The sequence below is a fragment of the Notothenia rossii genome, assembly GCF_949606895.1.
Source record: "Notothenia rossii genome assembly, chromosome: 3".
NCBI lineage: Eukaryota > Metazoa > Chordata > Actinopteri > Perciformes > Nototheniidae > Notothenia > Notothenia rossii.
Window position 1 is genome coordinate 42,354,544 of NC_136901.1, and position 14,803 is coordinate 42,369,346.

The window sequence follows — 14,803 nt, forward strand, 5'->3', positions numbered from 1 at the left end:
GGGGCAGTGATCGCGGGTGAGTTTCTTCGCCTCCCCCCCTCGGCTCAGGATGGCCCGGCTGTCTCCAGCGTTGCCGACCACGAGCTCCTTGCCCCGCAGCATAGCAACCGTCGCCGTGGTACCCGCTGTCAGGAAGGAGGCTGAGGTGCATGATGGGAGATGTAGTATTTTGTAATATTTTTGTATTTGATTTGATTTGATTTAGTTTGAAAGTGTAAAACAATAATACAACAAATAATATTAATAATGAAATGAAACAAGAGAATTATGATACTGTAGATAAAATAACCAATACAATTAAACTTTTACAATTTTAAAACAGCATTTAAGATGGTTTACTATCTCAGTATGATGTGTGTGTGTGTGTGTGTGTGTGTGTGTGTGTGTGTGTGTGTGTGTGTGTGTGTGTGTCTCACGGTTGTTGAAGTAGCTGAGATGTGTGTGTAGAGCTTTATCCACGTCTAGAAAAGCTTTCTTTAAAACTCTCTCCAGGTCGTCCTCCTCCTCCAGAGCGTCTCTGCAGATTCAAAACAATGTCATCAAAGTTTAATAAGGCAATACAAAAATGTAAGTTAAATAAAAATTATAATAATAATAATAATAATAATAAGCAACCTATCAAACTCTTCCCTGGAGGTGTAGCGGTACTTGATAAATAAATAAATACTAATATTACCTGATGTATTTCTCCATGAAGGTGTAGCAGTACTCGGCGGCGTGCGGCCCTCCGTGCCCGTCGAACACGGCGTACAGTTGAATGTTCTCGTGGATCCGAGCGACTCGGAGCCGGTCCTCGTTTTGTTTCCTGAGACCCAGAACTGAGGAGGAGCCGACCCGGGAAACACTCACCTGAGAAACACCAACAAACTGATCAAGACCAAATCATAATTAGAAGCATTTTAATTCATTTTCACTTTTATTTAAAGTTAATATTATTTATATTTTTGGAAAATATTATTACAATTATTATTTCTATCTACATCTGTTCACAATTCTTTTAATTATTATTTATTTATAGTGCATTTTTAGCTTTTAATTCATTTTTCGTCCGCATCAGTACTCTGTCGTGCCAAATGTTCTTTACATTTCAGGAAGGGTGAAAGGTGGATTTGCAAAAGGACGAGGGGGTTTAATGGTTTAATGGTGGGGATGTTTAGATGATGCCTCAGGGAATTTAAGGGTGGGACCAGTTGGCTTTTCTCTCTACTATAGAGTGAGACTGTGAGCTGTGGGTGCAGAGCCTCTGAGGATGGAGTCGCTCTGTTCCTGCGTGTGAGATCAATTTCACTCGGATATTGTAAAAATACTCTGGTGAAAGTAGAAGTACTGACTAAACTTCTTTCCTCAAGTCAAAGTAAAGAGGCTTTGAAATGTACTTCAGTAAAAAGTACCCATAACTAGCAGCTGTTTTAAAGAGTACCTGACCTCCCTTTATATTAATAGACCAATAATGTCATTGTTAGCTAATGAATGTTTCCATGGTGACCAACGGCAACATGACGTTTTCATTGGTCCCTCTTCTTTACAGAAGACCAGGAAATGATGGATACACGGATCGTGTTCAAATCAATAGGCACGCAATGACTCTAAATAATAATGATCACGCCACCAAACACACATTCAGACTAAAGGAACCAGCCTGTTTGGAAAATGAGAGAAGTAGAAAGTACAGGTATTTGAGTTCAACATGTAAGAAGTAGAAAGTACAGGTATTTGTGTTCAACATGTAAGAAGTAGAAAGTACAGGTATTTGTGTTCAACATGTAAGAAGTAGAAAGTACAGGTATTTGGGTTCAACATGTAAGAAGTAGAAAGTACAGGTATTTGGGTTCAACATGTAAGAAGTAGAAAGTACAGGTATTTGTGTTCAACATGTAAGAAGTAGAAAGTACAGGTATTTGTGTTCAACATGTAAGAAGTAGAAAGTACAGGTATTTGTGTTCAACATGTAAGAAGTAGAAAGTACAGGTATTTGTGTTCAACATGTAAGAAGTAGAAAGTACAGGTATTTGGGTTCAACATGTAAGAAGTAGAAAGTACAGGTATTTGTGTTCAACATGTAAGAAGTAGAAAGTACAGGTATTTGGGTTCAACATGTAAGAAGTAGGAAGTTCAGGTATTTGTGTTCAACATGTAAGAAATAAAAGTAAAAAGTCGTCAGGAAAATAAGTAGTGGAGTAAAGTACTGATACCAGAAACATGTACTTAAGTACAGTAACAAAGTATTTGTACTCCACTACTTCTCCCCTCTAGATTTAGTCCATGTGTGACTCAGTATCAGTTCTTCCGGTACCTGTGGGTTGTGTTTCCCGTATCTGATGCTGGACGGCAGGAGAACCGGTTCTTCTATCCGGTCGTCCCAAATCCCGAACGAGTCCCAGGCGACGGGTCGGACTCTGACAGCGCCGCTAACAAACCGAACTCCAACACCTCTGTTCGAGGCCCCGCCCACCTGCAGGACGACCAATCAAATCAGAGAATAAACTATTAAGGTCAGGCGGAGATCAAATGGGATGCTAAATACGTTGATGAGGTTGTTTACAGATGTATGGTGGTATAGCTCATGGACTCAAAGGAGTGTCGTAAAGAAGGATAATTAAATAAATGTGGAAATATAAAAGTCAAATAATACATGTAAAAATAACAAAAAAATAAATAAATAATTCAAAAGACAAATATAACAAACAAATACAAATAATTATAAGCAATTTAATACATGTTCACATTAATCTTTTCATTTATTTCCATTAATATTATTAAGATTTTGGAAAATATTATTACAATTATTATTTCTATATAAATGTGTTCACAATTCTTTTGAGTACATTTAATTTAAAATAGGAATGTATGTATTTATTGTGCATTTCTTGCTTTTAATTGTCTTTTTTCTTTACTTTTCTAAAAGGGCTTTATCCATTTGATCTGATCCTACTGTTTATTTAACTCTGTTTCTTAAATTGAGAACTCTAAAAAAGTGTTGAATCAAATCCTAATATGTCTCCAAAATCTGTTATAATCTTTAGAAATCTGCCATTGTGTTTGGTTTGTGTTACGTGACGCCTCACCTGTCCGGGCGCTGTGCAGGTGTGATGGGAGGGGCGTTGGGTCAGGAGGGAGCGAGAACACCTGAGCAGGTGGAGGACAACTGGAGACGACATTTCTGAGGAAACACCCGGCCGGCAGCGGCTCTGAGATTAAATATAATACATAAAGTCAGACAATGATCACCTCTTTTCACCCTCTGTCTGAAACCAGAGCCCAGTCTGCTCTGATTGGTTCGCCGGCCGGCTATGTTGTGATTGATAAACCGCTCAAAGATGTCCCGCCCCCTTACGCCTATCACGTACAATGAGTTGGAGCGCTAGCCAATAGGAGCGTGAGTGTAACATAGTGATGTCACTGTTTTTCTAGAAATGCAGGAGATATACAGTAAAAGAGCTTCATAGCGCCTCTTCAATAGAACTCATTAAATATCCACAGGTACAGAAGTAATCAAAGAACTCTACTAAGAGAAATCAATATTTAAAATGAAATAAAATATAGAAATATTATAAAAACTATAACAACAATAAAACATTAAAAAGACAAATGTTTATAAGAAATATAAATATTGAAAAAAAAGGAAATTCAATAGAAAATATGACATTTTTTTGGCTTTGTGAAACACAAACATAAAAAAAAAAATATATATAATTGCGTTAAAAGTATGAGGAAAAGGTACGCAGGGTAAAGACAGTAATGATTGTGCCGTCCATCAGGATGTTATAAATAAACTGATGACAGGAGTGGGTTTCCGTTCCTACAGCTGGTGTAACTTTACGCTTCAGCTAGTGGACACGCTTAAAGTCAAAGTCCTTGCTTCAATATTTCTGTATAATGTTCAGAAATGAGAATAAAATGTGCATTGATTAAGCACGTCAAAGCAAAGGAAGAATGGAAGATCGTTGCACAAACATTTTGATCACAAACCTAAAAAACCTGCTAAATATTAGGTCTTTTTTGGGTCCACTTCCTACAGTGTACCCCACTCATGCCCCCCCACCCCCTGCTGTGTTTGAGCCTCATATCCATTACACATCAGGTGAAACACGCACACGCTGAGCTCTAAAAATACTCAGTCTGCTGACTTCATTTGGGAAGAAGCTGGAAAAAGAAACGCCTGCAACGGAAAAATCCCAATCCACACTTAGGGCTTTTATTTTGAAGAACTGGCTTCAAATATAGGAAGCTAATTAAAGCAAAAATATTCTTTATAAAGGCTAAAAACAAAACAAGCGAACAAATAAGTAATACAATATAAACAGTGGCTGAACGAGCTTCAAAAGTAGAAAAAAAACAAAGTGTAAAAATGTTAAGTACAAGTAAACAAAAACAAACTTAAAGTACTCAAAGTAAACGTTGTTATAGGACAGAATAGCACTCTTTGTTAGCATTTAATCCTAATATTGGATCAAGATCATGTTACATTTCTCTATTCATCGCATGTGCAACAGTTACATAGAAGCAGCAAAAGAAAATGATAGACATGGCAACAAAGTGACCCAAAAACACACAAAATGATGGAAATTGTGTACTTTTGATATTTAAATAAAGTGCAAACATATATAATATTTCCTACCAAAACGTAGCACAAAAGACGTTTAAAGTTGCAGAAAATGGAAATACATGTACTACCTCAATGTGTACTTAATTAAATGTGCTGTTACTTTCCAGTACTGTCACCTTGACTCCATTTCCGTGTGACGCAGTCTTTAGGGTACAACAAGCTGTGTTGGTAATGAATACTCCTACAACACCAGGTCTCTAACTCTGAGCCAGGAAACAGACGTCAGAGAAGTTAAACATTGTGCAGTCTGTGCATAATGACCTTTAAATGGCACTGCAAAATAAACACATGTGACCTGGTGTTAAAAACACAACAATGCACATGTGTGTTTGGGTTACCCACTGACCTACATGCCAATAACAACAAACCACCCACTTTCCTTTTTCTGATATATTTAGAATATAAAGCAGAGTTTAGGTTTTAAAAATGAATTCATGCAGTCCAATATGTTTAAGAACGATCCATCAGATGGAGTACAACCGACTAAATATGTATAATACTATGCAGCACCAAAAATACTGCATGAATGATAATACTTAGATATAAAATAAATATTAAAATTGATTAATAATAATAAATATATAATGCTAATAATAATAATTAATAATATTACTACTAATATTACTAATACTACTAATAATAACAATAACCAAACCTTGTCAAATTAATTTTTAAAATAGGAATATAAAATAATAAAGATAAAATAAACAAATATACAAATATATATTTAAAAAATATTGAGACCCAGAGCAGAAAATAAATATTGGAAATGATCTGAAAGCCAAAAACTAACCATTTAATAGTATATTATAGTATAATATAGTATATTATAGCCAAACATAGCCAAAGGCATTAACCATAGGCTATTATAGTATTTAAACAATGGATATAATAATGAACAGCACACAGGAAAGACTATTTGAAGAATTAATGTAAAAAACATGTTAAATAAAGTCACTATAAACTAATTTTAAGTCTTTCTTTAGTTTAAAAACGTTGCCTGTTAAAAACGTTAAAATGGCGGTTTCAAAAAAACTCACCTTCTTCTTTCTTTCTTCAGTTGGTGATATTTTTCCCGCCTTTGCTGTTTCCGTGGCAACAGGTGTTCTCTGGCTCCAGCCCTCACGAGTTCGAGTGGGGCTTGGCTCGAGGGCGTTTTATATGAGCTCACAGTCGTCCAATCAGAATCCGAGCACAGAGCTGACGTCACTGCTGAACACGGTGTGCTTGGTTTTGGCGCAAATCCAATAAGAAGGAACTGTTAGTTCTTATAGCAAAAAAATAAATAGATAACTATAAATAATAATAATTTAAAAATACTAAATCAATTAAATTAATACATTTACTTAAGCTGATACATTCACTTAGATCTCGTTTTTATGTGTAGAAATATTTAAAAAACGTTACCTGGTTCAGAATAATGTGCATTGTTTCGGCGCAAATCCAAGAAGAAGAAATTGTTCTGCCTCTCTCTTTCTCCTCATTTAATTAAAAATAAATAAATACAACTCTAAAAACTTAAGTCCAGTGATGCTTAGTACCTTAAAACCTTAACTAAAGTTGAATATGTTGATTTATTTATTTAGAAACACTTAAATGTTTAGAAAACGTTTAATAAGGAAACAAAATTTCCTCAGTAACATTAGCTTAACAATTACAAATGTATAATTTTAAAGATAATAATTACTTACATTTATATAGTGCCTTTCACATACCCAAGGACGCTTGGGTATAATATACACTCGTTATTTGGTACGCACAATAACTCATAATGGCATTCAGAGGCTGCCAGGAAGGATAGAAAGTAACTAAGTACATTTACCTTCACTTAAGTACTAAATATCAACTTTTGGTATTTTTATTTCACATTTAAGTATGAATCATGCTTTTTATTGCATGATTTACTCATGCATTTATGTAAAAGCTTTAGTTACTGCCATACTGTAAAAGGTAGAACAAATACAAAAATATTGTTTACATACATTTACCTATAACATTCTGAATACTTCCTCCACTGCTGGTTTTAGCCTTTAGGTGGCAGCAACACCTCATAACTCAAAATATGTTCAGTGTCGTTATTGATATTTTTAGAAAAAAAGACTGCATTTCTTTAACTAATCCAACTTTAAACCCTAAACAAATAATACACCTATTGGCAAAGTATAATTTGTGAAGGATTTCTTCTACAAACCACAAGTATCGTTTAGTCAAAATGTTGTAATTAAAAATGTTAAAAACACAAGTACAACTGTAAAAACATTGTTATTAACAAAAATAAAAAAGACAATATTCACATTCAAATAGTAAATACTGAAGTAAAGTGTTATCAATTGAGACAAAAAAGAAAGAAAAATATTACATTTTGCCTAAAAATCTGACCAATCAGAGAGCAGGAAACTGGACCTGGGAGCAGCTTTAGCGACCTTGATGACATCATCGACTCTTCTTCTTCTACTCCTCGACAGGCCGCGCTGACGTGAACAGATCAGGTGTGTGTGATTACATGACAACAACTTTATCTATATCAAAATAAAGGTAATAACTGCTCTACAACAAAGCTTTAATAATGCTAAAAAGCTCAAATAAAATAGGATATACAGTTACAAAAAATACAAAAAAAAAACTAATAACAGTGAGTTTTAAGGAGATTTAGAAAAGGCCACTAAGTTTGTGGCCTATATGTATAAAAAGAGGTGTATTTGTATAATGTTATCTCTATATATATAGTCAACGTACTGTAATATGTGTGCTTTAGTACCTTTAACACTGAGCCAGCTTTCGAAGGAATCTCCATCCTCCGGCATTACACATGTGTAGACCCCCTCGTCAGCTTTGGTCACTGCTTTCAGGGTGAAGTTGCCCTCTTGTTCAAACGGTCCGCGACCAAGGCGGTTACTGCAGATTCAGAAAAAGTCAGGCATCTTAACAAATCTGTTCAAAAAACCCTGTTGCAAATTAAAAAAAATACATAAACAGGTTGTTGTGTTTCCAGGGGACACTAAACAGTGACCCACCATCCATCTACTGCAACATTTAGCTTATTTTATTGAGCCTGGGACTTTAGATTTCCACTGCCTTATTTAAACTGTAGCTGTGCATATGACGATTAAGCATCTTTGAACTCATAAATAATAAAGCAAATAAACAAGAAGCAAGCAGAACAATACCATTAACCACACCCATGTGACAATTACCAGAAACGATCAATTACGATGTGTGTGTTGTTAACAAATAATGTGGATAATAAAACAATAAACAGGTTAACTTAGCATTTTAGCTCCTATCGGATGGCCCTGAGTAATAACTCCTCAACCCATTGCTTTCAACTCTATCTTCTTAATGATTAAATATCCTTAAACATTACTCGATCAAGCGGTTGTTCTTGTAGTAGGAGGTGTGGAAGCTGAAGCTGATTTCCTTGGTTTTCTTATCCATTTGGAAACAGCGCAGCATCACGTCCTCGCCCTCCATCACAGGAAGTGGAGGACTCTCAAGGACCACCGTCGTCACAGAAGCTGGAAAGAGCGGGAGAATATTTCACCTTAAACCTTTAGTAGAAATGTACAAATGCGTAATTTGAACAAACTGTGTGAATTGTTAGCTCTAAACACACTGCTAAAGTCAACAGGAATGGGAACTGCGGAGGAAATTAATAATATCATTTACATCACAGCATAACAAATGGAGAAAGCAGGGACACAAGACATGTTCATTATCATTATATAAGGTAACATCCTTCTGAATATTACAGAACAGAAGGAAGCCAGACGTGTACTGAAGGTGTGAAGAAGCCTCCGGGTCACAGCCATAGTGAACCGAGGCAAAAACAACTTTACAAAGAACTGAATGACACTTAGATTATTTCCACGAATGGAACCAGTGGCATGATATGGACGTATGCGAGTAAAGAGCAGGTAGATGGGATTTTAATATGAAGCTGTGGAGGCTTTAGAGACTAAATGAAGTCAGAATAAAAGGTGTGTACCAATGGAGACGTTGAGGCTGTTGCTCCTGTCTCCTGCTGGATTCTCACACCAGTACAGGATGTATGAATCTAAATAAACAGGACTGATGGTGCTGGAGAGCCGATGGTCTGAAGACACTTGACCGGGACACTCTGTAACGGTCCCCGTCCAGTCGTTAAACCTTTGAAAACAGAAGTGGTGGTTACCTTATAGTATGGCTTTGACTTCTCTCGAAAGCCAGTGTCGTTTTGATTTTAAGTGAAATGTCTCCATGATGGATTGTCATGACTTTCGTTACAGATAATCATGGTTGCCATGTGGATGGAACCCAATGACGTTGGTAAGAAACTGTTTTTTAGTCTGGTGCCAATAGCTAGTCGAGGTTTCCACTTATCCAGAGATACTTCAACATCAATAAAAATCAGCAATACATTAATAAATTCATGATTCCAAGAAGATGAACTAATTCGTTGTGACCCTGACTTTATCGCTTGTGTCCTCATGAGGATCCCTTGTTTGGTTTTGACTCTTGGATGGATTGGACATTTGTCCTAGGATTTTATTCTCAAAAAGTTGCTCGTCCCTAAACTCTTTTTCTAGCACCAAATATTTCCAAATTCCCATCAGCCTCAGCTCTGGTTCACATTGAAATATCTCAACAACTATTGAATGGATTGCCATGAGGTTTGGTTCAGATATTCATGGTCGCCCAGAGAATGGATCTTAAAGACGTTGGTAAGTATCAGACTTTTCCTCTGGTGCCAAGGTTTTTTCTCTTATTCAGAGACACTTCAACATCTATCAGCAATACATTTACAAATGTATGATTCCAATAAGATGTACTGATTCGTTGTGATCCTCTTACTTTATCTCTTATTTCATCATGAAGTTCCCTTCTTTGGTTTTGACTATTGGATGAATTTGGACAAAACCTGGTTGAGACGATCGCTCCGAGGATTGAATTGTAAAACATTTGGTAGACCCTCAATATTTCATCTTCTAGAACATCCATAAAGTAAAAGTAATAATTCGTCCACAATTGTGTTGGTACCCTAATACCCGCCTCAGCTGTATTGTAGGGCTCAGAACTCTTGTTAAGACTTGAATATCTCAAGAACTGGGAACTTCTGGATGGATTAACATGACGGTTTGTAAGAGACATAGATAATTCCTAATGCCCTTGGGCAACCTCAAACTCACCCACCACAGGAAGTTGTAATTCCAAGATGAGGCCACAATGAAAATTAGCTTCAAAGCCCAATGTTCTTCTTGGTGTCTTTAAACCATTGCTACGTACACGTGTCATTTGTTAAAACTTGCTCCTGGTAGCTATTGGTTTAGCTAAAGTAATTCCAAAATCATATAACACTAAAAGTAAAAGACCAACCTCATCATCTTCCACTGGGCGATGTCGTCAGGCAGCTGGCAGCCCAAAGTGAACTCCTCATTGGAGAAGAACTGGCTCCTGTTGTGGCTCATCACTTCCATGGAGGCCTTCGGAGGATCGTCTTTGTTGGGGAGATAAATTAATATCAAATAAATAAATGTAAGAATCCTAACCTAATCATAAAATAAATCTGTGTTTTCTGACCTTCAACCCAGAGCATATCGTGCCAGTCGAGGACGTAAACTTCAGGTAAGCTGCCATTATCGTCACAGGTGTAAACTCCCTGGTGCTCATGGGTAACGGGGTTCAGCTCATAGGTGATTCCTGTCGACGCTGGCTGGCTCGCCACAATCTGAGAGGAGAGCAGGCAGTTTTGGTTTTAAATGGCAAAATCTGTGTTTGCACGCAATAAATGTACAGACAGGTCTCATTCCCAGGTTTTAAAATACTGCCGTAGACTGTATAAGATTATAAAGTAACGTGAAGTCAACCAATGGTCTATGGACTACGATTTTGAAGCTTCGAGTTTGGCATTTTGGCCGCTACCTTCTTGGTTCTTTTGCAAAGAGACACAATAGGTAAGTTCAACCCAATGCAAAACAAATGTGGTTTGAAGGGGGTGGAAGTTGTAAGACAAAATAAAACACCACACAAACTAATATTTGTTATTTATTAGATCAGTGTGACCAGGATGGAGTTCCAAGCAGACGGAATGTAAGATCAACAAATCTGGACTTTGCTTGCCGTGTCAGAGGTTGGACCCAAAATAAACTTAATTATCTTCTAATGTTTACCCCACTTGAGTCAGTGTAAAGATAAGAGGTTGGGGGGGATGGATAGGTTAAACAAACAAGACTTTTACCCTGGGGCCATTGTTTACGTCCAATCTGAAACCCTTAACCCAACATTGACTAATCTTAAGGGAAACCACGTAATAAATGCAATAAATCTGAACCATGATCTTTTGCTTAACCTCAGCCAGCAGTTTTGTCACAGTCTGCTCCCTCACTCACCTATTTTCTGCATTAGCATTTCTCAGTCACCTTAGTCACCTGGTAGTCCCACCTTGTTTCTCTCTTATACCCATTAGCTCCACTAGGCCCCCTTCACTCTCACCTCAGTGCCAGATCGTACTTTGCAGCATGCAGTTCTTTCCAGCATTACCTCCCAGATTGCTCTCCCTGACCAGCCTGCTTCGCCTGTTTCCTGACCCTGCCTGTACCTGCGTCTCCCGTCTTGCCTACTCCTGGAACCCTCGCCTGTCCCCGACCAGCCCTTTGCCTATTGTCTGCCGGTTTGTCTTACACCCAAGACTTTTCTGTAGAAACAAGTAATAATATAGCTGGTTACCGACTTTCCCTGGTTTCCCGTGTGTTGCATTTTGGTTCTCAGCTCGTTCGTGACAAGTTTAGTCGCATAATCCTACTTTACGTCTAGGGTTGAGTCCATATGTTTGACTAATTTGGATTTAGGACTGGTTGTATTGGGAGGCTTTCTTTGAATTGAAATCAAGGACCCTTTGTGTAAAGAAATGTCAATAATTTCGATCATTTGGAGTAACTTCATGGTCAATTTATCGACAGGCATAGAAAAAGTTGCGTTTCTTCGCCACAACTCGCATCACCTAACTTTAGTTACTGATTTAGTGACCTAAACCTATTTTACGCTAATGGGTACCGACCTCATGTCCATATTGAGGACTATTTGCTTTTTGAAGCTTCATTTTACTGAAATCAAGGACCCTTATGTGTCAAAAATTGCCACAAATTTAGGCCGATTTTGAGGAACTTTATTGTAAATGTCCTGACAGGCGTAGAAAACCCTGACTAGAGTTGTGTTTCCTCGCCACGACTCGCCTGACATAAATCTAGTTGTGGTTTGGTTAAGATCTGTGTTCATGGAGACATTAGGAATCTAAAATCTGGACTATGATGCCTCGAACCTTCTTGGTCCTGTTTCCGGGCCTCATGTTGGTCCAGGTGAGATGCAGGTAGACCTTGTCTCCGTACTTCTTCTTGTCGGTGTGCGTTTTGCAGTAAATCGTCACATTGCTGCCCGCGCTGACGAACCATGTTGGAAACGCCTGCAGCTTCGTTCCTATAACGGCCGTGTTATTACTCTTGGGCTTTGTGTCCCGACGCTGCACATCTGAAGTCAGCCAGAAAAGATAAAGTTAAATATTTCACTAGCAATAAAATTAAAAAAATACTCCTGCAAATCTCGAAAGTTTATTTATAATTAACGATTTTTTATTATAATCAGTGCTTGAATTGGGCCGGTACTCACCGGTACGCAGTACCGGCACTTCTGATTTTTACCCATGTAGTACCGGCACTTCTTACTGAGTACCGGCAAGGTGCCGGTACTCAGTAAAATGCCGGTACTCAGCCGCCGGCAATATACGTATTGTAAACGCAACGCAGCGCAAATGTGGGTCTGACTCTGCCTCACAGAGGGTGACTGGCTGTCTACATGACGTGGCCTGCCGACATTGCCACTTTCATACAGATCATACTAATGCCCTCGATTGGTCTCTGTGTGTCATTCAAGCTCGGGAGGGTGTGTGTTGGTGTATGTGTGGCGCGAGCGAGCGAGAAAGCGCGCGCACCGGTTACGTGTATTGTTGTTAGCATCTGGTGCTAGCTAGCTGCGCTAACGGATATAAGGAGCTTTTTCAACAACAAGGTGGAGGGAGAGTCCTTTGCTGTCAGACTGAGAGGCTGATAACTACAGCTCTGGTGAGGTAAATTACTCTCTTGAGTCTTTAGATAGTTAACTTAGTTTAAGTTATCTCAGTGGATCTCAAACGGTTCGGTCACCATTTATGTAAACACATATTTCCATTTGAGGGGGTAGTGATTAGTAAAATATGCATGAATAATACAAACAAAATGTTAACTAGGTGAAAAAAGGTAAGATAAACTTGTTGAGAGCTAAAACTAGTCTTTGCTGTTGCCTCAAAGAGGAGCAGGGGGAGAGGAGGGAGACAGGAGAGGCCGATTCAGGAGCCCAGACACACTCACAACTATAAATGAACCAAAAACAAATAAATAAACAAGTTTCAATGTTTTTTCATATTGGATATTGTATGTTATTGGTTATGGCCATGTACTTATGATTTTATGATTATTTAAATGTATACATTTTTGTTTCATATGGGTGTAGTCTCTTTATTTCCCCCTCAAAATGCACCAGATTGATGCATTTAAGTTAAGGTGACCAGATTTTCTAAATTAAAACCGGGGACATTTTGAGTTTTGCGGTCAATATATCATTAACATATCCAATTTTCTTCACTGTTAAAGAAAAAACGGGAACATTTTAACTGTTGGATACAAACAGAAGGATGATAGCCCATATATGAGATTTGAAAAGTATTTTATTTTGAAACTCTACATCAGAATGTCCTGATTTTCTCTGTTTGACTAGATGGGGTGTCCTGCTACACCCTGAAGTGAAATAAGTATTTAATTGACTTTGATGACTCTTTGATTATGGACAGTTTCCAATAAATAATAATCAAAATATAGATGGACAATAGATCTAATTTGAGATTTTAAACAGCATACATTTTAAATTGTGCTTCAGAAAGTAATGTTCTTTTAGGAGTGTTGTGAGATGGCGTCAACATCAATTGAAATTAGTCACCCAGTGGAAATGTCAGATATGTATTCATAACTGTATACTTACACTTTACATTCACTCAGTTATAATGTGGTAGTTATACGTAGTTTGTTTTAAATTATTATTAATCACATTATATAGTACATATTTCTTAATTTAAGCTCCAGTATATATGAATATGTTGGTGTGTTTTGAATATGTAGGTATATTTGTTATTGACCAAGTAAACGCTTTTATTTTGAAGGCAGTTTTTACAGGCCTCTACCGTAATGCATAGGATATTCGCGCACCGCAATGCAACGTGCGGGCTGGCTTGACTTTGTTTTCCGAAGTGGGGGCTGGCTTGACCACAGTCTGTGTTTACCCAGTGTTTCCTGACATGAAACGTTTTATTTCACCTTGCTATGTGTTTTTAACGTATATTAAAAAACGGGGACATTTCCGGGGACAGTTTCAACCGGGGACAGGCCAATACAAACGGGGACTGTCCCCGGAAAACGGGGACGTCTGGTCACCCTAATTTAAGTCCAACATTTAAAAACAAATCTTACCGGGGGAGCATGCCCCCGGACCCCCCTATAGGATTTGAGGCCCGGCCCCACTGTTCCCAAATAGATTTGCAATTTTTTTTAAATAGTAACCCATCTCCATATGTTTCTTTTTGGGTAGTAGATTTAAACTAGAGGGCTATCACTTTGTGCAGCAACGCTATTGACAAATAAATCCAGCAAAATGGCAACAAAAACTGGTAGTGGCCTCAGGGACGAGGAGTCATTTAACCAGCCAGTAGGAGTCAAGCTTTACTTTCTTTTATATCCATAAAGAAAAAGTAAATCTGTTTACAGTTGTTTCATTATGGATGTTGGGAGGTATCCATATATCTCTTCATTTTTCTCTCAAATTGCACCAGATTGATGCATCTAACTTCAATATTTTAAAAAAAATGTTCCCGGGGGAGCATGCCCCCGGACCCCCCTAGACTAGAGGGTGTCAGGTCCACTCCCCACTTATAAAAATAACACTTTACCACTGCACCCCCTCTAATCTCAGATGCACCCTGAGTCATTTTGTTTAAGTACAGTGAGCCTTTCTAAAATATACAGTAAAGAGACAAACCCACCAGCATTATAGGATATACTATGACTTTGTGCGAAATACTTGTTGCTGATTTAGAGTACTGGCACCTTTTTTATTCCAATTCAAGCACTGATTATAATCATT

The 14,803-nt window shown here is 37.8% G+C and overlaps 2 protein-coding genes across 4 annotated transcripts in view; both read right to left on the reverse strand.

Moving 5' to 3' along the window:
* Positions 1-5,898, reverse strand: part of ppm1ka (protein phosphatase, Mg2+/Mn2+ dependent 1Ka) — an 8,553-nt gene extending 2,655 nt beyond the window's left edge. Inside the window, exons 1-6 of one of the 3 annotated variants that reach the window (XM_079671907.1) lie at positions 5,647-5,898; positions 3,066-3,160; positions 2,294-2,452; positions 677-867; positions 417-517; positions 1-140 (exon numbers count right to left, since the gene is read on the reverse strand). The exon at positions 1-140 is cut by the window's left edge and continues 23 nt beyond it. In XM_079671907.1, the coding sequence (XP_079528033.1) occupies positions 1-140; positions 417-517; positions 677-867; positions 2,294-2,452; positions 3,066-3,158 (684 nt within the window). In that variant the 5' untranslated portion in view covers positions 3,159-3,160; positions 5,647-5,898. Of the gene's footprint in view, positions 141-416; positions 518-676; positions 868-2,293; positions 2,453-3,065; positions 3,189-5,646 lie in introns of all 3 variants that reach the window. The other 2 variants (XM_079671906.1, XM_079671908.1) reach the window with 2 other exon arrangements.
* A 550-nt stretch (positions 5,899-6,448) lies between these two features.
* LOC307033434 (V-set and immunoglobulin domain-containing protein 10-like) overlaps positions 6,449-14,803 on the reverse strand; it is an 18,415-nt gene continuing 10,060 nt past the window's right edge. Inside the window, exons 3-9 of the mRNA XM_079671909.1 lie at positions 11,901-12,106; positions 10,163-10,310; positions 9,959-10,079; positions 8,592-8,752; positions 7,971-8,121; positions 7,365-7,501; positions 6,449-7,077 (exon numbers count right to left, since the gene is read on the reverse strand). Of these exons, the coding sequence (XP_079528035.1) occupies positions 7,058-7,077; positions 7,365-7,501; positions 7,971-8,121; positions 8,592-8,752; positions 9,959-10,079; positions 10,163-10,310; positions 11,901-12,106 (944 nt within the window). The 3' untranslated portion in view covers positions 6,449-7,057. The remainder of the gene's footprint in view (positions 7,078-7,364; positions 7,502-7,970; positions 8,122-8,591; positions 8,753-9,958; positions 10,080-10,162; positions 10,311-11,900; positions 12,107-14,803) is intronic.